This window comes from Artemia sp. Qi Xiang Cuo, chromosome 9 (genome assembly GCF_049724085.1).
Source record: "Artemia sp. Qi Xiang Cuo chromosome 9, ASM4972408v1, whole genome shotgun sequence".
Lineage (NCBI taxonomy): Eukaryota > Metazoa > Arthropoda > Branchiopoda > Anostraca > Artemiidae > Artemia > Artemia sp. Qi Xiang Cuo.
In genome coordinates, this window is record NC_142802.1 from 31,808,652 (window position 1) to 31,834,629 (window position 25,978).

Genomic DNA, 25,978 nt, shown 5'->3' on the forward strand with positions numbered 1-25,978 from the left:
CAAAAATTCTAGTAGAAGTAAAGACTGTTATAGCAGGATACAAAATAGCAGCAACAAACCTAATGGATGGAGGAAGAGACTGTACAGTTTATGTACAGGATTAATTAAAAAAAAGGTTTTTCAACTGAAAGTAAAGAGCAACATAAAAACTTAAAACAAACAGAAATTACTCTTGAAAGGGACCATCCCCTCCTCAATATCCCACTCTTTATGCTAAAGTCGTTAACTTTTTTTTAAATCTCACTTATTCTAATTAAACAGCCCTTGTGTTTCAGGAGTTGTTTTTCAGAGTTTTGACATAGTCAAACTTTAGCATAAAAAGCAGGGTATTGAGGAGAGGGTAGCCCCTTTCATATGGAATAATTTCTGTTTGTTTTAAGTTTAAATGCTGCTCCTAGTTTCAGCTGAAAAAACTTTGTTTTTCATATTTAATTTCTTATAGTTTTTCAAATAATGGTAGGCAATTCCCTTTTCCTGATGTATTGCCTCTCCTAGAAAATTCTCCCAAGAACTTTCCACTCCATGGGAAATTCTCCCTCCAAAAAAATAATTCCATATATTTCCTAGTAACAACATGTATCACACACTGATTTTTCACATAGTATACACAAATACTATCTGTGAGCAATAACAAATTGCATAGCTTGGTGCTCACAGCCCTTTCTCCAGGGACTATGAGGAGTCATGTCATCCCCAAAGGCATAGTTATCAGACCTTTCAACTATGCTGAGTCAGTTGGCTATCTCAAAATTTTGATCAAATGACATCAGGGGAAAACTTTTCAGTCACTTAAAAAGGGAACTAGAACTTTTTATTTCTGATCAAATAAGCCCTCTCATGATCTTCTAGGGTGACTCGTTTGGTATAATTGCTCTTGGGGAAAACAAGCAGGCCTGTAGGCTGTAACTTGTAACTCAGGCCTGTAACTTTTGATGTGTTACATTTTTATGTTTTGAATCAGCATAATAATTCAATTGCTTTGATGTATCTATTGTTATCAAAAGTCTGGTTGTTTAGAGTTTTGGTTACTATTTAGCTGCATTGCTCCTTACTTACTGTTTGAAACGCATTAATTTTATTTTTCCTGCATGAGAGGTAGGAAACCCAGCACTCCTTCAGTAGTGTCAATTCACCTAAAATTAGCAAGGAGGTAAAATATATTTTTTCAAGATTTCGGGGGGGGGAATCAGTTTTTTTTTCTATTAAAGATACGAGAAAAAAAGCATTTTTCAATTTAAAAATCTTCAAAAAAGGGTAAGTGTGTTAAAAATCAGCAAAAAAAAAACAAACTAGTACCATGCAGCCTAGATTGCCATTATGTCATTAAGATTGCAAATGAAAAATTATTGGGACTATAAAGTTTAAAACAGTAACCTCTCAATCTGCAGCTTAATGCTCTATCACTTTGCTATGAACTATATATCCCTATAACAAATTCTATATGTGAAAAATATGGGCAAGTTTCATAACATATAGCTCTTTTTCCAGGGGCTGTGGGGGGTCATGTAATCCCCAAAGACTTAGTTATTGGACCTTTCAACAATGCTGAAAAAAATGGCTTTATCGAAATTTTGATCAGACAACATGGGGGAATCAGGTTAGGGAGAGGCTACTTGCCCTCCATGAATTTTGGTCACTAAAATAGCCCTCTGGTTACTATTGACCCACATTGCTTCTTACTTCAGTTCATTGCCATGAACTGTTTGATAATGTTGATTATCAACAAATCTGACCATCACCAGGGCAAATAATAAAATCTATAGTTCTTCTAAATTCAATCATCACTATTTACATCCTTGGTAACTTTTAACTTCCCATAAATCAAATTGAACAAGAAAAAAAAACCAGCAGGTCACTTTTATCTCTGTTGTCAATGATCATTATTTAGTGCAACTTATGATAAAGCCAAATAGATAAATACAAAATAAGAGTGAAAATAACCTTGGCCAAATCATAACTTATAGTCCTGAAACTAAGAACAATATCAAAATCATTGCACCACTTTGGAAAAAGTAACCATGCCATCTTCTTAGCTAACTTAAGTCTGAACCTTAGACAGTACCATTATAGGAAAAAACTAAATTGGTTAAACAAAGTTAAAATTCAGAGGAATAGTCCAGCAAGTCAATTTGTACTTCAGACAGCACAGAACCAATGAATGAGATATATCTTGACCTGGAGTGCGGAAATCTGCACAGAAAAGAAGAGTCTGTGTAACACAAACACTGCCATACTTAGATTACAAACTGAAGCAGCTTGTAAATATCAAGAACAGAAAGTTCAAGATTTGGAAAGATAGAATCCAGTAGGGTTGGGTATAACAGACCAAGATATAAAGTCTGTAGCACTACAAGGGCCCAAAAAAGAACAAGAGGAGAAGTAAGTAAGTATGACAGCACTAGACCCTTAAGGTCCAAACCGGTGGTGCTGATCTCTGTTTCGTTGCCCTGCAGCCAGGAAGTGCAATGGGGGCCTGCCATCCTGTTAGAGGAGAAGATTGCCAATGAAGCAAATCAGTCCCCAGGGAACTCTGGCAGCATAGAGTACCAAACCTACTACTAGAAGAGTAGGATAGTCTTTTATTAACCTCACACCTAGACAAAGCCAATTTATTCAATTCACTCTTCAGCTCTACTTTCAAACCATAACAGACAAGTACAATCCTAATGCAAGAAAGAATAAAATTGGAACTATCCCACACTGAAGAGAAAATAACAAAAACAACTTAAAAAGCTACATGCCTACAAATAAAAAGGCCCAGATGGAATGGAAGCAATTTGGCTTAAAGAATGTACAAACTATTTTAAAGGCCCACTACTTGACATCTTTTGTATTTATCAAAAAGGAGAAAAGGCCAATATGGAAAAGCAATTGCCCAGTGTGCCTTTCTGCATTAACTTTTAAACTGACAAAAAGATACATTAGAGACAGAATCCTCCATCATGTCTTTTTCAACATTCCAGTGAACACAGCTCAGTATGGATTCCTCCATACTGGAATTTAGTTTCTGAAAATAGATTCTAAACTGGGTAGAAGCATTTCTTAAGAACAGAACACAAAGATTCAAAATTAGAGATATTTTATCTGAACCCATCAACATAACTAGGCAAGTTATACAAGTTAGTGTGCTTAGTGTGGTCCTCTTCCTTTTATTAAATTTTAAAAAATAAGTCAACTGGAACTAAGGAGCTACATTAAAACTGAAAACAAACTGAAATCATTCCATATGTGAAGGGAGTTGCCCTCTCCTTGCTCTTTATGCTAAAGTTTAAAAATTCTTTAAAATACTCCTTGTTCAAACTCAATAGTCCTTGTGTTTTAGGAGCTGTTCTTAAATAAAAGGCTAAACTAGTGTAAAGAGAAAGGGATTGAAGAAGGGGCAGCTCTCTCATGTACAGAATAAGTTCTCTTTGTTTTAAGTTTTAATGTTGTTCCTTACTTTCAGGTGAAATTTCTTTTATTAATATTAAAGTTTTGCCTTTTTTTAAATCATGCCGGGAAATCCCCCTCTCCCCTCTTTGGGAAAGTCCCCACCTGAAAATTTTCTCAGTATAGAAAATTTTTCCATTAAAAATTGCTCCTCTCCCCCTCTCTCTCTCTCTCTTCCTAAAGAATGTCTATATATTTCCTAAATAACAAATACTATATATATATTTAATGGGCCAGCTACCTAACTGTCCCCACCTGAAAATTTTCTCAGTATAGAAAATTTTTCCATTAAAAATTGCTCCTCCTCCCCCCTCTCTTCCTAAAGAATGTCTATATATTTCCTCAATAACAAATACTATATATATTTAATGGGCAAGCTACCTAACTTCCTAAACCAAATAGCTATCTCAGAATTTGATCAGATGTTTTGAGAAAAGGGGACATAGGAGGACTAGTTGCCCACCAATCGTTTTAGTTACTTTAGAAAAGGCACTAGATTTCCATTTGAATGAACCCTCTCCCAATCTTATAGGACAATGCGACAAGCTTTCTCCTGTATTGAATAAAATAAATGTGGCCACCCCTGAGAAAAACAAATAAAAAATGATTTTCTTCTGACAAAATACAAAATTTCACATTTTTTTGTAAATGGGAGCTTGAAACCTCTGCAATATGTTTCTCTTATAAGCTGAATTTGATGGTGTGATTTTCATTAAACTGTTTGACTTTTAGGGGTGATTCTCTGCTTTTCAAAAATCAGGCAAATTTTCTTAGTCTTGTAGCTTATGAAGGGTTACTTTAAACTTAACAAATTTTACATGTTTGGAATCAGCATAAAAAGCCAATTCTTGTGATGTGTTAATTGTTATCAAAGTTTCTTTTTTAGAGTTTCAATTACTATATGGCTGAATTGCTCCTTACTTACAGTTTGTTACCATGAACCATAAGATTAAAGAAATAAATAAGGGTATTGAAAGCACAATAAAGACCTAAGCAGATTATACCAAACTATATAGAAAAATAATATCCCCAACAGACACCATTCTTCATCAAGGTGATAATGACAGGCTAACTACTAATCTACAGAGCCTATGTCTGAATTTCAAGCAAGTCTAGGGTAACCTGTATAGGAAACACAAGAGAGTCACCTACTCCACAATTAACAATAAATGATAGGATAGGTCTATGGATACCCTTAACTCAAGTGGAATCTGAAAGAAATTTTGGAATTATCATTGGCTCTGAATGAAAGTTCCATGAACACAAACAATTGAAAACAAAAGCATCACAATAAGTAGGACTAATCAGATGGAGTTTTAAACACATTAACAACCTGATGTTTCTGAAGCTCTGCAAAGGACTTGTGAGGCCTGCTATTGAATGCTGGTAACATTATATAGGGAGCCCAGCACACAGCCGATCCATTAGCAAATAGAAAATGTCCATTGGCATGCTGCAAAACTTCTTCTGGGATTTGAAAGAGATGAGCTACAAGGATCAGCTGCTAAAACAACACCTACCCTCCTTAAAGTATAGATATAGACAAGGGGACCAAATACAAATATATAAAGCATATAATATATAATAAATAAACTGGAAAAATTCAGCTTTCAAAAGTATTTTCAGCCTGCAAAACTTCAAACCATGAGAGGCCAGTCCCAAAAAGTTTTACAATCAACAGCTCTAAATATGCCCAGAGTAGACTTTTAGAATATCCAAGCTATATTGGAACCAATTCTTGACAGAACACTTGAATGCACATGACTAGGAACAGAACTATGATTTTGTTTGGTACACGTTAGCTCCCCCCCCCCCCCCAAAAAAATTGTCCAGCTCATAAAAATGTAACAAAAATGCATATAAACAAATTTTTGATAAATTTTTTTGTCTCCCCCTCCCCCCCCCCCAAAAAAAAAATTCTGGATACACCCTTGATAACATCTTTTCTTGTTTTAACGCAGCCTTGGACTAATCTTTTAAATATAAACCAAGCTTTTCAGCCCACCCTCCTTCCCCAAATCTTGACCATTCCGATTTGTCTTTCTAACTTTTTATCCTTACCATGTAACTCAGGACTACATGGTAACTTTTTTTCAAAGCTGTGAATACTCTCCCTGGGAACACAATCATGTGTGTATGTCCTGGGCTGGATCTACGAGGGGCTAGAGGGGATAAACACCCCAGGCCATGGGTGCCCATAAGGAGGGGGTGCCAGCCCCCCCCCCTCCTTGCTGAATGGCGGTGTCATATATATTTGTATTAATTTAAAAAACTCCACAGAACAAGTTTTCAGAGAAAAGTAAAGAGCTCTATTAAGCCAAAAATGGGCAGAAATAAAGTCTTCCAAGCATAAAACTACTACAAATCACTATCAACAATTAAATGAAACTCCAAACGACCAGGAAGTACGGTAAATACTCGATACGAATAAAAGATGATCAAAAATTTAACTGAGCTAGATCTGATAACCCAAAGACCTTTTCAAAACCATAACAAAGAACTTGCTTAACTGAAAAAAAAAATGACCGTACATTTTCAGTTTAATTTAACTATACTGATATTTATCCCTTAAAGTAAAAATTTTTAAAAAAAAAATTTATTAAAAAAAAATTTAAAACATCTTAACATATGTTTTTTTCAGTAAAGCGCAAATTATGTTCTGATCTTGAGAAGGCATGGGGGTTATCAGCCCTACTAATGTTTATTTTTGCTCGTCTTGTGTTTGACTCAGCTATTTATTGATAGTGATCTGTGGTAGAATTTTTTTTCTTTTTATAAGAATCCATTGTTTGGCATAATTGTGGGGTTTGACATGCCAAATATCCCTAAAGACATAGTTACTGGACCGTTTTACTCTGCTGAACAAAATAGTTGTCTCAAAATTTTGACTAGTTGTGTTTGGGAAATAAATTGGCTTTAAAGACGGGTTGAATGTCCTCCAATCTCTTTTTACTCTTAGAAAGGACCCCATAACTTTTAATTTTGAATCGAATTAGCTTGTTTAAATGTTTCAAGGATATTTCTAGCTATTATAGAGTGATGTTGCCTATGATATTGCTTTTATGCCTTTTGAGAACCTGCATGTATACTGTATTTTTGTATAATTGGAACGCCCCCTAAACACTTCTTAATACTCTAAGCATCATTAGTTACAGTAACTGTAGTCGTAGTACTAAAAGTATTCATATAGTTCCTTCCGGCTAGTTCAGAATGCCCCACAACTTACTCATAAAGATCTAACGTAGTAATATAAATTGTTTTTGAGATATTGCTTTGTCACCTTTTTGGAAGTCCACCTGCTCATAGTTTGTGTTGATTTAATTCAACATTCGCCGAAATGTTTCATTTTTTTGATTACTGAAGACATTGTTATATCCGCTTTTGACTATTGGCTACAAAATGGCTGTCTCACAATTTCTATCAAATGTGTTTGGGGAAAAGAGGATATCAGGCAGAGGGGGGACTATTTCCTCTCCATCACGTTTGACTCTTAAAATGGAACTAGAGGTATGCATTTCCAATCAATGAGCCGCCTCTTAAGTTCACAAGACCACCTCTTCATACAAAATCTTACATCCCCCCAGGGCATATCTTAAAACCCTTATCCCCATACTTTGGGGGTTATGTCAACCCCAAAGGCCATGTTGTGAGATCTTTGGACTATTTTTGAACAAATAGTTATCTTAAAATTCTATCGGATGCATTGGGGGAATATAGCTGCCCTCCAATAAATTTGACTCTTAAAAATGGCTCTTCAACTTCCAATCCAATGAGCCCCCTCCAAAGTTTATATGACCATAAAAAGAACTTTAAATGCCCTCGGGACATGCCTTACAACCCCTGCCCTGAGGACTGTGAGAGGGTTCTCATCCTCAAAGACATAATTTCTGGACTTTTAAACTATGTCAAACAAAATAACTATCTCGAAATTTTGACTGGAAGTGCTTAGGGAAATGATGGGCGTGGGAGGTAGTTGCCCTCCAATCACTTTTGACTATTAAAGAAGGCACTAGCCCTTTCAATCACCTACTGACTGAGCCCTTTTTGAAGTTTCTACGACAGCAAATGACCATCTTAAAATTTCTATCAGGTGTGTTTTTGGAAAATAAAACGTGTGTTTGGGTTTGGGGGGCGGGGGGCGGGGCTATTTACCTTCTGATCACTTTGACTCTTAAAAAGAGCACTATAACTTCTGATACCAATCCAATGAGCCCTCTTTGAAGTTGATACAACCACCATTTCAATAAAAACCATGTATGCCCCAAGGGCGTAACTTACAACCCTTGACCTGAGGGCTATATGGGGAAGGGGTGACCTCCAATCACTTTTGACTGTTAAAAGGCCAGTAGAGCTTTTGATTACCAATCAAATGAGCCCCCTATGAGGTTTATACGACCACCCTTTCTATAAAAAAACAACTTATATCCCCCCCGGGCAGTACTTACAACCCTTGCTCTGAGAGTTGTGGGGTGGGGGTGTCATTCTCAAAGTCATAAGCCGGATTTCAAAACTACACTGAACAAAATGGCTATCTCAAAATTTTAATTGGATGTGTTTGGGGAAGTGATTGACATGGGGGATGGGGATCTGGTTACCCTCCATGAGCTCTTTTGACATTCCCATGACATTTCTTTCTATAAGAAGTGCCCAGGTCTAAAAAAATATAGTGTGCCTACATTGCTCTTTACTTGATATTTTGTCTTGAGATTTCAATTATACAGCACTGGAAGTGCCGATTAGACCAGATAAGCCCCCTCCCCCTAAAATTCAGTCTGGACGCCCACGCCCTAGGCAGCCAAACAAGCTTAAACTGTAATATTTTTCGGCAAAAACTGTAATGTTTATAGTATTGATGGTGTAGCAGAGGACACCAAAGTCACTGGCAGCCGTCTATGAGTGGATCCTATGAGTTATATTACATTCAATTCCTCCTAATCAATCCAGATTGAACTCTAGCCTATGTATGAAACTTAGCAGATTCTGTTGGTATGAATTAGTTTTTGTACTTATTTCTCATCAACAGCTAGACTTTCAGAACCAGATTAAAAAAAAAAAGACTTGCAACAAATAAATATGTAGGCTCTGATAGAATTTGCCCAAAGCTGTTAAAAGAGACTTGATGTAATTTAGCTGCCCCTCTTGCTAAGTTGTTCCAGGAATCACTAGACTTAAATGTGCACCTAGATGACCAGGGGCATCTAGTATTGTGGTGCAAAACACTACTATTTTACTGGCTAAATTTTTTTTATATTAAGGCAAATGGACTGATGAAATTTTGTTTTAATTTTTCATATATGATGAGCAATCTTCAAAACCTGCATTAATTCAAAACATTCAGAAATTAAATTTAAAAAAAAAGTTTTTTTTTAACTGAAAGTAAGGAGCAACATTGAAACTTTAACAGAAATTATTCCGTATATGAAACGGGCTGTCCCCTTCTCATCACCCTGCTCTTTATGCTATATAACTGATCTGTTCAACTAGGGGATTCCTGTCAACCTGGTTCTTCTTGGCTTTGCTAAAGCCATTGACAAGGACTGTCATCAACACCTTCATCTAAACCTGAAGGCTACATGTATAAATTTGTTCTTTGTAGTGTATATTCATTAATTCTTGTCAAAAAGAACAGAAACAAGTTAAAATTTATGAGGAGAATGCTAAGATCTTCCTGTTGAATGTCAACAATGTTTAAAGTAGAGACCCTCAGGGAACAGTAGTGGGACCCGCATTCTAGTATTTATATAAATGATGCCCCAAGAGTTGTCCAGAGCAAGATGAGTCTCTATGTTGATGACTCAAATTTTATAGCCCTCTCTATTGATTCATTGCATTACTCTGACCTTGTCAGCTCCTTATTTGGGTAGAATTGTGGTATCTGCTGATATATATTCAGAAGTGCAAAATAATGAACTGTGGCAAAAAAAAAACAGGTGTTGCAGTTCCACATGACTTCACAGATGGATCATGGCATGCCTGCCCTGCAACAAATGCTGAGAAGGATCTTGATGTCTTCATAAATGAAGAGCTCAATTTTGATCACCATGCTCAAGCAACTGTGGGAAAGGCCATGCAAGTGCTAGGTGTAATTAAATAGACCCTCAGTACCTGCCTGCTTGCTATTATGACAAATAAAAATTGAAGCCTTTATATTCTTTCAAGTGGAGTTTGGCATGTGCGTTGCCACCCTATTCAACAAAGAAGTTCAGCCAGCATTATAGTCTATGCAAAGATGACCATTAAAACATGATTAATATTGATTACCAATTACATTTTGAAAGGCTCAAGCTTCCCATCCTCAGAAAAAATTAGAGGTAGTTGTTATGGCCTGTAAGCTACTTAGTTCTGGAGAATATTCCTACTATTAGGATAATACTGCCAGAACAAAAGTCTATCCAATGAACTCATTTCAAAGAAGAGCAAAAACGAAGTTTAAAAGCAACTTCTTCTGATACTGTGTCATAAACATTTGGAACCTTGTACAAAACAAAAACATGATTGAAGACCCAGCATCCGCAATTGCTTGGTGTTTTGATTTAAGGGGTCATGCAAAATATTTGCCAATTTGAATAAGAACAGCAAATTTGCCAAAGTTGTTTATTTAGTCTATGGCTATATCTGGTCCCATAAGGAGAAAGGCATAAATTTGTGAGGCTAAAAATAATAATGGAAAAAATCCTACCATGTTTCAACACAGACCCTTGTTTTATCTCCTCCTCCTCTTGGCAGCCCTGTGTGCATATAGTTTTTTTTTTTTCATTTTGCTTGGATGCCTTGTTGCATGATGATTAGCTGTTGCTCAACATTTCAGTTTTTGTGTAATAAATACTTCTTTTTTTTTCAGTCAAGTTTTTGGAAGTCATTAAACCCTTCTGCAGTATACTACCTGAAATCACCAAACCCGAGAGAAAGGTTCAGTTCAAGGAAAAAGTTTTATGGACAGCGATTACCCTTTTCATATTCTTGATTTGCTGCCAGGTAAGCAGAAAAACTCTAAATATAGTTTACTTTTGTAATTCATGGATGTACACAAGTCTGGCCCTTGAAGGGCAGTGTAGGAGAGGGTGTCGTTTTGACCAATATTCATGGAAAACCCCACTTTCTTGTGCTGGTATATCTACTTACCAATAAATTGATCATGAAAGCTGATTACATTAACATCAATTCCAATATGATGAACTATGACTCAAGCCTTATAGTTGTTAATTGCCTCATAGTATTCATATGGGACATTATTTCAGATTGGGACTTAGCTGTCCTTTGATTGCCACTGTAGCAAATCAGAGCAATATTTTTTTATTTATTTTTTTACCGATCATTTAGACTGAACTGTTTTCAATTAATATATGTTTTTAATGTATCATATAAAACTTGGCAATTTTTGTCTTGGTTTATAACCATAGATAAATACAGGCTAAAGTCTAGAGGGAAGAGAGGGAGCACACCCTCCTCACCCCCTATCTATGGTATTCTCGTTATCCATTTGCATTAGATTTTACTATACATTAATATATTTCATCAGCTAAGTAAAAATTACCATAGATACTGCTATATCAAATTTACTGGTAAAGGCTTATGTCTTATCTCAAGCATTCAAAGGATATTTATTCAAGAGGAATGCAGGCAAGTATATTCCTCAACTAGACGAACATAAAATGTAAAACTATGTTTTAAAATTCTGTTTAAGGTCTGCTCATTTTCTTTTTTTGACAATGCTGGTCATCATATCCTTAGGCGCACAATCTTTCAATGTTAAATCTTTAGGGATGAGACAGAGAAATTGGCCCAAAAAACTTTTAAATCGAATTATAAAAAAAAATCATGGATTGTTTTTTTTTTTTTTTTTTTTTTTCTCTGGGGGGGGGTCGATTGGCCTCGCTCTTGTCAGTCTTCAAAATACGAAGGTCATACCCATGGTTGAGGAATTTTTTTTTTATTGGAAAGGGGCCAAAATTCTAGAAGGTAGTGTGTTTTAAGGCAATAGGCTTTGGATCAACCTTTGGGAGATTTTCTCCTCCTTTCCACCCCTTTACTTGTAAGTATTAACTTTATGTGTAAATTTTAATATATTTATAATCAGCTCAATATTCTTTTCTTTTTAGATACCACTTTTTGGTATCATGTCTTCAGATTCAGCAGATCCTTTCTACTGGATTCGAGTTATCCTAGCATCAAACAGAGGAACTTTGATGGAACTTGGAATTTCACCAATTGTGACCTCTGGACTAATTATGCAATTGCTAGCTGGAGCCAAAATGATCGAAGTTGGAGATACCCCGAGAGATAGACAACTCTTCAATGGAGCACAAAAACGTGAGGCATTTTATTTGTCATTGTATAGGAGAGGAGGCCAAATCTGTAGATGATCCCTTTCTTATAGATTCCTAAAGCAATGTATTTTGTCTTGATCTTCTTGATTTCCAGTTTATTGACAGATAGTGTTTTGTACTTGAACACACTTAACATAATTATTCATTTTTGTACCGTACCTCTATTATAACTATGTACCTGGTCACAAGGATGCCAAAATTAAGGAACCTGGGCTAAAAGTAACTACACCCTGGGCTATTTGGGGGGAGGGGGGCTGAGCCACCACAACAAAAGTTTGAAAATGTTGTAACTATTTCTTGTTTTCTTTTCTGGATGTAAGTAATTAAACAAAGGAAACATATTGTAACTGGAGGTTACTTGAGACAGGATTACTGAAATTCTTTTAAATCATATTTTGTTGATTAACTTGGTCCATAAAAGCCACTACTTCTAATAACCTACTGCAACATCTAGTTACCTGAGGCCAATACAGCTGCGCATGCTCGTCCTCTATTCCAATCTGTTTAAAGTTTCCCTTTTTCGCCTCCCAAGAAATTTTAGTTTCTTTAAATCCTTTCTTACGACCTTGGGGTCGTATCCTATTGAGGGACAACCTACTTTTGTTTAGCCCTAGATGGATGGCCAAGTAGGAAGACCTTTGACAATCTGTCAGTCCTAATCTTCAAAATTTGCCCTAGCCATCTCAATCTTTCTCTCGTTATAGCCCTAGGAAGTGGGATAGAACCAAATTTTAAGGTACAAATTACTGTTTGAAATACTGTCAGTCAAATGGGTACCCAAACATTCCATAGACAATTTCTCTAAAAACCATCTAACAAATCCTCCTCCATCTTCTGAAGCTTCAAAACCGTCTTCTGAACGTGTCAGAACCACATCTGACCCCTGTCATCATTGCAGCTGTCAATATTCTAATCTTGGTTTGGAGATTTATCTTCATATCCTTCAAAACTTTTTAACTCTGAAAAAATACCCTGGGTCTTGGCTATTTTACTTTTAACATCTCTTCGGCACCAAACATGACCTCTTTACCTTCAATTTTTCCTGAAAATTAATTTTAAAACCTATTCTTGCACCATGAACTCTCAAAACATCCAGAAATTCATCTCAACATCGCCTTCATTTTTTCCTAGTCTAAGCGACTTAGTATTTTTAACATTAATATTTAAACCTATTGTTTCACCCTGAAATCTCGAGACCCCTCAAAAATCATTAATTTTACTAACATTTTCATCTAGGATACTCAAATCATCACCGTAATCTAAGTTTATAGGAAATTTTACCTTCCCATTTAATTCAACGCTCTCCCATAGCCTTTGCTTTATGCGTTCCTTAGGACAAAGTCCATTGAAATGATCCGTTTAAATAGGGATAGAACAATACCCTGCTTAACTCTTGATTCAGTACAAAACCTGTTTAACTCTTATATCTTGCCGCAACTGCAGCAATGTTGTTCTTGTACATGGCACTATGCCCTTAAATGTGTTTATCTGGTATACCATGCAAGGAAAGGATCTTCAGCTAAAGCTCTTTTATTGGCTGAATCAAACGCTTGTTCATAATTTGTGTAACTTTTGGCTAAAAGGGCCTGTATTGGCATACTCGTTTACAAATCATGGTTGTATTGCATTTACGGTATGAAAGCTTAAATATAATGTTCAGTTGTATATATGTTTAATGTGTTTCTCCAAAAATTTTAGTCTATGTACTCCTTTGAGTCAGTCTTGAAGGATTCCTCCTTACTCTGTGTAGTGACTTATCTATCAACAAATGAAATGACATCATTTTTATACAATCCTAAAAAGGGCTTATCCCAGATTTGCCTCTCAATTACTTGGATTATCTGTCTTGGGTTTTTTACAATTAGCCATGTCTTGATGACCACTGCAAAATACTTGATTTTAATTCAAATAGAAACTTGCATGTTTCACACTCTTTTCAGTATTTGGCATGATTATTACTGTCGGCCAAGCAATTGTATATGTGATGACTGGCATGTATGGTGATCCAAGTGATATTGGCTTAGGAGTTGGTCTTTTGATTGTCATACAATTGTTCGTTGCTGGTTTGATTGTACTTCTTTTGGACGAATTGCTTCAAAAAGGCTACGGACTAGGATCAGGAATTTCTCTTTTCATTGCAACAAATATCTGTGAAACAATTATCTGGAAAGCATTCAGTCCCACTACAGTCAACACTGGTAAGTATAGTAACATCTTTTTCTAATTTCTATTTTAATTAATCGCTACTTTTAACATGATAATTCTACATTGAATATTAACCTTTCAGTCTTATTTGTATGCTAATAAAGTGACAATTCTTGGAATAGGTACAATTTCACTTTTGTACTCCTTTGTATATGCCATTTGAATTATAGGGCTGTTTGTGTTTTGCCATCTCTGAGCAAATAGAAAAGAACGGGAAATGTGAATTTCTCCTTAATGGCAAGTTAAAAAATACTTATATAGTTGCCTCCTCTTAAAAAAAATTGCTGTTTTGTTTTATTCTCTTTTTTTTAATAAAAAAGGAGTCTTGCTGCTTTAACATCCTGCTATTTTTATGTAAACTATTCTTCTACTTTTTTTTTTACTTTTTAATTCGTATGCATTCTGTTGTTTTATTGACGTTATTCATCCATAGAGATATTAATTTTTTGGACAAAAATGGCCGGAATGACAAAGGAAATATAAAAAAGAACCAACATAAAAAAAGTGGCAAAAAAAAATTTCGGTACAATATTTAGCATCACTTTCCAGTATCTTTTTGAGAAAATAAAATATAAGCTAAAAGAAGTAATTGAGTATGTAGTTTATTACTATGTAATTGCAATCTGTTTCTTGAAAAATTAAAAGACAGCTCAAAAACTTAGTTATGTTTTGGTTTGTCAAGCGGCAACTTGTAACTAAGTATTAGTAATTGTAGTATTGTGCCTAGTACTTTTATTTTTTTACTTAAGTAGAAATACCAAGTACTCCAGTAAATGTTTACTTAAGTACAAGTATCAAGTATCCCTCTAAAATTCTACTTAAATACTCAAGTATTTTGACAGTGCTTCAGTAAGGAAGTTCAGTAATCGAGGTTTTTCTCATAATCCATAAATCACCACTGTAGTGTCTACTTGGTTTCCCGGTATGTACTTACAAAGACCAAACGAGTGAGGTAGGAAGGAATACCACTTGCAGTTACCTCACAGAGTTGACTACCAGAAAGGCTTTTTTTAAAGAACTCTTACGGCAATGGTGCACCATATAGACTGTGTTTATGCGTTTTGCTAGTTTTCAGAAGTAAAAAGCTTGTCCTTAGATATCTGACTCTGAACTCTATCGAAAAGATCCCTAGCAAGAACAATGGAAACTATTTTCTACTTCGATTGCGAGATACAGGAACTCATAGATAATGGGAATGTGATCCATTTAAAAGAGCAGAATGCTAGATAGTCAAAACAATATCAAACGTGCCTCACTTAATGCTACATAACAATTCAATTGGATTTCTTGCTTTCTTTCTTCAAGAGTAGTAGCTTTTTAAACATAGCATCTCAAGCAAGTTCTGTTTTAGGATAAAAATTCCTCCACCAACCGAAAACAGTCGCTCTGCGGATGCAGCCGACGGAATTATGCAGTTAAATTTTCCGGACTTGCATTACTCTTGGGTAGTCTTTTTGGATGGTTAGTTCTTTTCGCCTATCAGCCACACATTAAAGAACCTTCACACTGTTTTCATGGCGTTCACGATTCTCTGAATTGTCTGTGATAGTTTCTTTCGTCATCCTTCTGAAAGTCTTCATTACCAGAAGAGTAGATAGCTCTGTCAGTTCTTTCAGCCTCATTATCAGCTTTGAGAGCTTCAATCTCTCTTGCTTTTTCTACCATGAATTCAACAGCTATATCCTTACTCTCACCAGGGGACCACTGAAGTTTGAATTAGGATGACTTGAAGTGGCAAACAACATAATCTTTGGCGCGAAAAAATATCTCGTCCAGGATAGCAGAAAATATCTCCTAGATCCACAAGAAGAGCATATACCAGTGGCTGGCAAAACCTCAATAAAATCTTTTGCTTTTAAAGCTTCATTTCAAAATATCGAATAGTTGGGTAAATTGTACCAAAGAAGAACTATTCTTCCTCCTGAAGGATATCCAGAGCAACCGCTAATGGATCTATGTCCTTCAACCTTTCTTCCAAACCAAGTTTTCTCAAAAGTATCACAGACATCATGAAGCTTCTATTATTTTTGAAAATCTATCGAACGTCTCGAAAATCTCGAATTCTATCGAGTTGTCACAGGCCTGATGAGCTGTCTGCCGTATGCCTCTTTAACAACATCTTCGGCTTATACGCAAAGTATTCTTGTTCATTCTGGTTACTAAGAATCTCTCCAACATTTAAAACGAGAATAAGTCGTTTTGACATGCTTCATCTTCATCCTCATCGCCACCTACTTTATCCTCATCACCGAAGATTGTCGGAAATTCTCTGAGGTGTAAGACAATGCCAGTTAACGATCCGCATACCTTTATTTCAACTGCAATTTTATGTCTCGCAAAATTTGCTCAGTGATTTTGTCGTAAGTATGTGAGCCATTCAAACGTGAACATGCTAGAGCAAAAAATTTCTAATTAGGATTTTCGTCAAGCAAATGGGCAGTCATTACCAGGTAAATTTTGTTGACCAAATGTCCGCAATCCAGGACATATAGTCTGTCAGTTCAAATCCACGAATCATAGTCTTCCATACTTCACAGCTTAAACGGCCCTATCTGCATCTATTTTTCCGTTAATCTAAAAAAACTATCCGTTCAAAATAAAAAACAAATCAACATACTCCTTGCTTTCCTTGTTCGAAATTTCAGCTACTGGGTACTATTTCAGAACAGTAGAATTCCTTGTTAGACGATTCAAAAGTGTCGTAGTGAGTGACTTCCCATCAAAGTTTATATTGAAATTAAACACTGGTTTAAAAGTACTTGATTACTTAAGTGCCCTCAAGTACTTCTTGTTTTTACCTTAGTAGGAATATTAAGTACTTTCGGAATCTTTTACTTAAGTAGAGTACGAATACTCAGATTATTTACTTCAATAGTTACTTAAGTAATTTTTGCTTTAGGTATTCCCAACACTTGTAAATTGTATATTCAATCATCTATAGACAATAAAGGTTTGCGTACTGAGCTTTTGAACATTTATCACGTATTAAAAAATATACGTATGTTTGTTCTTAAGTATTTTTCTTTCGAATTTGTATCTGTTATAGATATGTAATGCCGTTGGTTCTTTTTATATCTTAATCATGTATATATTACTAAATTCTTTTACAAATGTTGTTGAAATTTCAAATATCCCGTTATTATAATATGAACACAGCATCCTTTTTACAGGCTGAGTGCCTGCTTTTGCAAGATTTTATCTGCTATAATATCAATTGAGTCTGCAAAGCTGGACAGTAAGTGGCAAAAACAGGTTGAAAGTAATCAAAGTGCCCTACGAAGGAAATTTCCAGTATTAATGTAGGCTATAGACAATAAACAGGTTAGGAACGAGAGTCAGGAAGGTAAATATAGCTAATACATAGTGTGTTTCAAAACACATTTGTAATTGAGCTTAAAAAAAAAAACTAAACAAGAGCATGTACTTGAAATGTTCAGGTAATCTACTGAACCGTCTTAGTCTGTTCAACATTGAGGTGGGAAGGGTGAGATTGTTAGAGTAGTCCATTGAAATGTTGAGTATATTATCTACTATTTATTATTAATAGTGTTAGTGGCGAAACACTGTGATAGTGGCGAATAATGGAAATCGCAAGGAAGGGGTTTTAAGAGCTTGTATCAATACTAATTTGTTCCGAAGTATTGCCTGCAAACCCTGTGTCTTTTGTCAGGTCCATCAAGTAAATAGGAAAAGTGTAGTTCTAAGTTTCCATCCTTTCTAACTTCGAAAAGTTAGGCCTTTTTAAAGAATAAATTCATGTGCAGGTGGATATGGAATTTGTTTAATGTGAGGTAGGGATTTTCTCCTTTTAATAAGTATTTCCAAAGTTAGGGTCTGCCAATTCTACCCCATTTTGTTTAAAGTAGGACTTCCATAGGTATTTTTTTGGGAGGGGGGGCTTACAGTTTTGTGTTGGAAAGGGTAAAAATGATGGTTTTCTGGTCCTCACAAAGAGTGTAAACTAAGATCTCCATTATTTCTTTATTTTCTTTTATTTCTGTTGTCTGACAGGCTTTGCTGCTAGTTCTTAGTAATGGGTTTGTTTTGTTTGTGTTTTTATAAAAGGGTTGCCTTATTTAATTTTGACACACCTTGTAGGTGTAAGCTGTTTTTTCTTATTTTTTGCTAATTGTTTGGTCACACTAATTCGCGTCTGTGTAGAATATTTTCTAATCTACTCTTTTAGACAAACTTAACCTTCCCCTTTAAAACAAAATTTTGTTCAGGGGGAATTCAATATTTAGTAGGATTTTGATTTTTTGCTTATCTAACCAGTAAGATAAAATTACAACAGAGTAAGATGTATTAAAAATTTGCATAAACGCAAGTATTCAGTAAACGTTCATTACTTGAACGAAACAATTACGTTCCTGGATTTTTTTTTTATTATTATTCTTTCTACTATGATTGAATTTTTGAATTGCTCTAGTGTCGTTTTTATGTAATATTAATTTGTCTGTTTATATTGTACCTCTCTTTTATTCTCTTTGTATATTCACCCCTCTTATGTTGATTGGGAGGATGCTATACACAAAAAATAATTGAAACTCTGACTCCAGTTCTTTCACACATTGTTGTTTTGTTCTCCAGGAAGAGGTACAGAATTTGAAGGTGCAGTCATTGCTTTGTTCCATTTGCTAGCCACCAGACAAGACAAAGTCAGAGCATTGCGTGAAGCTTTCTATAGGCAAAATTTACCCAACCTCTTGAACTTGATGGCAACTGTCCTCGTATTCGCTGTTGTTATCTACTTTCAAGGTAATTGTTTGTCATCTATATGCTAGTGTTTTTGAATTTAGAATGCGATTTGTAAATATTTATAATACTTATTGGAATCCACGCCCCCCATGGGAAGACCAATAAAACATGTACTCTATGAAAAATATGATTAGCGTATCTTAATAATAAATCCTAAAAATAATACACTTTTAGGTGAAGAGATGTTGTTTAACACCAACCCCCTTCCTCTAGCAAAAATAACTGCAGGGAAAGACAAGAGCTGGTAGCAGGCTAAAGCTCATTATGAAACAGTTTCAGTATCATGAAACCAAAAACAAAGTTTACTAAACGTTTTAAAATTCGATTTGAAAGCTTACTTCTAGCCACGTAAATGTTGGTAAAAATGTAGCATGCAAGTGGGATATTTTTAAAATATTGGGTTTTCAGGTTTGGTAACTTGGGTGAGATCACCTGTTTCTAGCTAACACCCTAATTACAGAATTATAATGCTTAAGAACTAAATAAACGCTTTTCAGTTCTTTTATTGTCCTAGAGTATTTTTTTTCTAATGTTCCTCTTTTCTTCTTGATTCAATGGCATCAATAGGGACGGGACAAGCATAATTATGCATGAGGGGGGGGGGATTGAGGCTGCCACCGTGTTGAGAATTGTTGTATTTATTCAAAGCCTATATTCCTTTAAATATATTGGTTTTGCTAGGAGAAGATTTGGACTCACGGTGCAAGTATGCTTGAGAGACACAGTGTGACAGTGCTTTGTAAAACGTAAGACTGCTCTTTGTGCAAAAGACCTCTGGTCAATATATATACGAGATTCTAGAACTAACTGGCGTAGGGGCAAGGTGGAACATACTACTCGATTTCTTTTTTTTACACCCCTTCCAAATATACTAATCAATTCATTCGCAAGTGCAAGCACCCCCCCCCCCCTCCCCTTTCTGATGGTCCCACATATAACGCTAATGATGTATTTCTCCCTTACATCAATGCAGTCATGCGTTGTAACTCAGTAAGAATTTCATTGTTTAGTGTTTTTTTTTTCAGTTTTTAGATATTCCTTGGACTATATATGGGGTACTTCCTTGTTAGCTAGTACACACTCGAGAATTTGTGTCGCAAAGATCAGACAATACCCGGTCTTCACGCTGTCTATACCAGACAATTACCTTCGGCTCATTGGGAAACTACATAATAGCTACAGTTTAATTAAATGTTTAGTTCGTATTTTGGTTATGTTGGATTAGGTAAGGTATTTAATATAATGCGCTATGGGTGGCCCCCATTCCATAATTCTTTGTTTTAGTTTCCATAATTTTGTTACTAAACTATTACTATTATATTTGCATCATATTTTGGCATATTTTATTGATTAACCCAACTTCAATTCTTGAATGTGAACTAGCTAACAAGGAAGTACCATAATGGTAACATCAGAGAGGGGGGGGGTATTTACGAGTGAAGGTGTTATTATATCTGGAAAGAGCATAAAAAGGAATCAAGTGGCGTGTTCATCTTGTCCCTATGACAGATATTTATCTACTTTTGGCTATCTAGGAAAGAGGTTAGGTTAGGAAAATGAAACTTTCAGGGATGGGTCTACAGGCTCAAGTATGTTCTGGGAAGGTATTTTGAAGTACCTACCTCCACTCTTTCTCCCTCTATAGGGTCCTGAAAGTTGCCTACATAACCTATTGAAATTTTGACAAAACAATATTTTACCTTTTTTCATTTATCAGTGTCTTTTTCTCTGGCTTTAGTTCTGAAAATGCAATTCCTGTTATTTGAATAGAATTTTAAGCCATGTCAATGTTTTTTTTTCCAAAATTTAGGAAATGTATTTACATATTTTGAAAACCTTATAAATTGGGATTGAGCAAAGTTGTGAAGCTGAAAAAAAATGTCGTACTTCATTTAAGCAGTAGATCAATTTTGCAAGATTTCACTTTTATAATACACAGATTTTTAAAGGTCATCAAAGGTCAGGGCCCTCTAGAGGGAGCTTCTGTTTAGTATCCGGGCAACACGCGATAAGTGAGGTTTAGTTAATGCTAATGAAATAAAACAAAGTTTGATAAAAAATATACTAGTTTAGAAACAAATTTGGGCTATATATTTGCACATTAGGGGGGGGGGTGATGGTAAAGCATAGCTTATAACCTATGTACCTTTTTTAGCCCTTTTAACCCCAAAAAACTAAATTTTAAATCTTTGGCACGTAGTGAGCAATACCTCACAAGTTAGCGGAAACCTGTTTTTCATATAGCATCTTTGAGATTCTATATGTGGTTGTTCTCGCGTGTTGCCCGGATTTTAAACAAATACCTTGAATTTACCCAGCTCCACCTCCCCCACCACTCCCCGTGCCACCAACGCAATTTTTGGCTGCATTTATGTTAGTAGTGTCTACTATTTCTGTTGGTTCTTGCAAATATTATGCTTCAGAATTATTGCATTATTCTTCATATGATTAGGACATAGAAGAAGTTAAGGTTCCATAGTGTAGTGGTTATCACGTCTGCTTTACACGCAGAAGGTCTCCGGTTCGATCCCGGATGGAACCATTTTTAATGTTTTATAAGTAGTATAATAAACGTTAAAGCTGGGATTTGAAGTACTCTATCGGTAATTTTTTTAATTTCGGCATTTAGCTTTCTCTTCGAATCAAAGAGGTTAGGGTAAAAAATAGGATTTAAAACAAACAGAAATTATTCTGTGGAGGCAGGGGGTGTCCCTTCCTCAGCCATCGCCCCTTATTCTAAAGTTCTTTAAAAATGCTTCGTATTCAAATACAACGGTCATTGTGTTTAAGCAGTCTTTCCCAAAGAATTTTGACAAAAAGTCTAGCTTTAATTTAAAGAGTTGGGGTTAAGGAAGGAAGGCCCCCCCCTGATATAGAGAATAATTTCTGTTCGTTTTAAGTTTTAATGTTGCTCCTTACTTTCAGTTGAAAAAAAAACTTCTTTAATCTTTTTTAATTTCGAACCTTTTTTAAAATCATGCCAGGAAATCCCCTTCGTCTCCCTCAAGATATAGATTAAAAATGTTAATTTAAGAAAAAAAATTCATTGTCTTAAAATTTTTCCTCGTTGTTTTACCTTTTGTGGTTTGTATTATGAAAAGGCAGTGTGTGCTATTAAAATAGCAAGTGTTATATACAGTATGTCCAAGAATCCAATGGCAGAAGTTTCAAACTCCTGCATGTAAAAAAACGGAAATTTACAGGTTTTTTTTTTAAAGAAATGTGTTGACTTTTGTGGGTTAGTTCAAATCGAGTGGCGGTCATAGAATTTTGGATTAAGACTCGTTCAAATAAAAATTAAAAGTTCTAGCACCTTTTTTAAGTAACAAATGGGATCATGCGGCAGAAAATGCTGATCTTGGTCGTTTTGTCTACAAATCAAACTTTTTAGCCCAAATAGGGGCAAATGCTACCGAGTGAAAATTTTTAGATCACCAAGATTCACCAACCGCTTTAGAATTATTTTCAAGAGTTAAAAATTTCGATTTGTAGACAAAACGACTTAGCATGATTCCATTTGTTAATTGAAAAGGGTTCTAGAACTTTTAATTTCTATTTGAACGAGCCTTTTTCAGAGTAAGATCTACTAGTTTCAGATCTAACCAGATCTATGTCCTGATTCTGCCATTCTTTGCTGCAAGACAGAAATTTTGGCCCGAACAAGGTAACACTCACCTAATCCCCCCCCCCCCTGCTCTAGATGGCAAAGTTTTATAGTGATTTGCTGAAAGTATTTCTCAGTGCAACAAATGTAGTTAATAGGTAATTGCAAGCGTTTTATTAACCGATTGTCTTTTACAATATTTGAATAAGAAATATATTGTTTAAAGGAAAGGTATATCAATAAACTCTTCCATTCTTGAGGCATTAAAAAAAATATCCTTATCTGATTCTAATTGCCCTTGTTAGATCAATTCTTAGAGCATGGGATAAAAGTTCAAACTTTTGTAAAAAGAACGGGGATGAGGGGGCAGCCCCTTCATGTACAAAATAAACTTATATTATGTTAAGCTTTTTTTAAACTTTACCGTTAAGCGTGGGAAAGGGGGGGGGTCGAGGGAGGTAACCTTCTTCTTATGGAATGATTCATTTTTGTTTTAACTTCCAATGTCACCCCTCATTTTTACTTTTTTTATAAATGTGTTGTTGTTTTTCAAAATATCAGCTCATCCATAAATCTTTTCAACAATGAATTAGAGCTCGGGAAGACGTTAGATAAGTTTTAAACCAGGTTTTGAATAGACCAATTTTTTTAATGTAGATTGTCAGGTAATTTGTTATTCGGTAGTTTTACAGCTAATAAAAAAATAAAAATAAACCCTAATTTCGCCATGGTTGAATTGCAATTTAATTTACGTCAAACAACGATATTAATAACAGAGGTAATAACACGGTTCCTTATTTTTTTACAATGATTTTCCTCTTGTACTCTAATCTTAATACGAAGCCAAAATTCATTAAGATGTTGACAATTTTCTTACGAAATTAGAGAAAATAAAAATATACAAAAGAAGCCGCGATAGCTCTCCCTTTGTCACTTAAAGTTTCTTATGTTTTGAATTTACCACACTTTCTTATCATTTTAAACGGCAAAGTTATATAAAAATATTTTTGCTAGATAAATTTTTTGGTTGGCTGTCGTAGTTCAATGGCAGAGTTTTTTGTCTAGTAACCACGAGGCTCGCGGGTCCGTCTCTCACTAACGGCAAGTTTTAATGCAAGCTTCCATCATTTGTTATGAAGGTTGCAGGTCTAATAGTGCACTTCGTATATACTGGACTGTGCTTGGTCTTAGCATATATTTCTATATTTTTTCCCCTTTTGTTGCAAACATTTCCACTATTCATGGTTAGTGTCTCAAGAGTGGCAAAGTTACAAAAAAAGATGGATAAAATTTTGTCGGTGGGCTGTATTAACTTAGCGATAGAGCTGCCTGTATAGTTAGCAGCGGATTTGACTCCTAGTAATAGTTAATTGTTTTAATATCAATCTTCCCTTAAGTGTGAATAGAATTCCAGACCCCCCCCCCCCCTGTAGAGGTCAGGTTGTAGATATATATATCTAGGACGCGTGTTGTATATTTTCTGTTTTCAATTGGGATCTGGCAGTCCGCTATGGTAGATGTTGTGTTGAAGAGAAACATTGAGGAGGGACTCCTCCTCAAATAGGTCATAGTTGAAACCTCCAAAAGGCATAACTGAGACGCTAGCTCTTCCAGTTTGATTCTATTTGACCAACTTCTCTGGTAGAGGTGCCGGTGACGAACATTTTGTGACCTTTATCTCTTACTTCCTTTCAATTTGGTTGAGATATGACAGCCTTTTCTGGAAGCTGTCCTGAAAACGGGAATTTAAGAGCCCTATCCTTCACCCTTACGAGGTTGGATTGGATTGCTTTGGCCACCCAAAAGGCGTAGCTAGGATACCTGCCTTTAGGTCCCACCAAGTTTGGTTGAGACCTTAAATTCTCTTCTTGTAGATTAGACTTCCTGTTGGCAAGAACTTAGGGACCTCTTCCCTTCACAGAAGCTCGATTGTATCCTGACTCCCAAAATGCAAAACTAGGACAGTAGCTGTTAATTTCATAAAGTTTGGCTGAGATATGACTACCGCTTTTTGCAAATAGATGTGCTGACGCCAAAATTCCGGGGAACCACATCCTCACCCTGCCCATCCCCCCCCCCCCATCAATGGGTCGGATCGTAGCTGGACGTGTTTTTGTATACTTCTTGGACCAAGCTTAATACACACAGAATTTTAATTGAAATAAAAGTTTCATTAAAAACAAGCAAAAAATCGAATTTGGTATTTCAATCGTGACTTTGCACTGACTATTTTCTTTTTATGGCCTCATCATTAACCTGCTATTTTCTGAAGGAATGTCCTTGCGCCTGAGACAATATCCTTTCTTTTTGTGTGGGTTCTGTGTTTTCAGTTAAGTCTTACTTTTGCATAAACCTATAAATATAGGGAAATATAATTTTATTCCACAATACATACACAATCCAATCACAACACTCCTAATCCCCCTCGAAAGGCTCCATGGCCAGGGATACAAGGGGGAATGAGAAAAAAAAATATAAAAAAAATCAATAAAAAATCAAACAACCATAAAAAAGAAATCAATCGCCAAACAACATATAAAATTAAAAAGAGACCATACCTGAGGCCTGGGAGTCATAGCGCAGAGAAGACCACCATAGAACAAAACTAAACACTCAGGGGACATCAACTCCACAAAAAAAAACTATTCTGTTTGATTCTTAACTAATTGGTCCTTAAGATTACGAGTCTGTTTATTTGAGCTATTTTTTTAGATGTGTGTTGCATAGATTCAAAAGTGATAATTTCTGTTCTTTAGGTAAAACAAAATGTTTGAATCGTCACGTTTTACCATTACCGTGCTAGAGACTGCTGATCATGGAAAAAGCTAAGAAAGCATTATTGTTGCTCTATAATGCAATTATAGATTTTGGCATTGTTTTTCTAACAGTTATTTGAAAAAAAACGTGTATCTGCATAGTCTAATTGGTATAGATTGCGTTCAAACAATAAATAATTTAATACATATGTGGTAGTCCCTTTCTTTTCTTGTAAGAAGTTTATGTCTAATAACTAGTGATTATAATCATGCACAATGCTTGAAATAGCTTCAATATCATAAACAAGTGTTGTAACTCAGCTTAGTGAAAAACCTTAGATGCAAAACACCCTGACCCAAAAAGCGGCCACTTGTCAAGAATCCTGTGAGCCTTTTGCTGGCCAAATACCTGCTATTTGGCCAAAAAATATATGTTGAAACACTCCTTGGGCAAGGAAATACAATTTTTAGGACTCATTTCATATGTTTCTTCTTCTTACTACAAGCCTATTTATTTCAGATATCTCTGGGTTTTTTTTATAGATGGAAACATTAACATAATCTGTTATTTTTGTTTTAGGTTTCCGTGTCGATCTTCCAATTAAGTCAGCCCGCTACAGGGGCCAGTATAGCAGCTATCCCATCAAGTTGTTTTACACTTCAAATATTCCTATTATTCTTCAGTCCGCCCTTGTATCAAACCTCTACGTTTTGTCCCAGGTAAGAATGTATTTGAAATCAAATTTTTTACGTTCTGCGAATGTTCTGATATTTATTTTACTGATATATTAGCAATAAATGGTGCTGGGCTTAAATAAAATTCTAAAATAAATCCCTTAATAATAAAATTTATTATTCTAGCAAAAAAAAACATCCAAGAATTATAAATGCTATACTGA

The 25,978-nt window shown here is 35.4% G+C and overlaps 1 protein-coding gene and 1 non-coding gene across 2 annotated transcripts in view; both read left to right on the forward strand.

Annotated features, from left to right (window-relative positions):
* The window catches only part of LOC148948573 (protein transport protein Sec61 subunit alpha), a 40,424-nt gene that overhangs the window by 4,129 nt on the left and 10,317 nt on the right, over window positions 1-25,978 (forward strand). The window contains exons 2-6 of the mRNA XM_089094479.1: window positions 10,271-10,404; window positions 11,529-11,739; window positions 13,697-13,954; window positions 18,552-18,719; window positions 25,660-25,799. Coding sequence (XP_088950605.1) covers window positions 10,271-10,404; window positions 11,529-11,739; window positions 13,697-13,954; window positions 18,552-18,719; window positions 25,660-25,799 — 911 coding nt within the window. The remainder of the gene's footprint in view (window positions 1-10,270; window positions 10,405-11,528; window positions 11,740-13,696; window positions 13,955-18,551; window positions 18,720-25,659; window positions 25,800-25,978) is intronic.
* On the forward strand, window positions 21,189-21,261 carry TRNAV-UAC (transfer RNA valine (anticodon UAC)). The gene has a single exon. It is a non-coding gene; the product is annotated as a tRNA-Val (tRNA).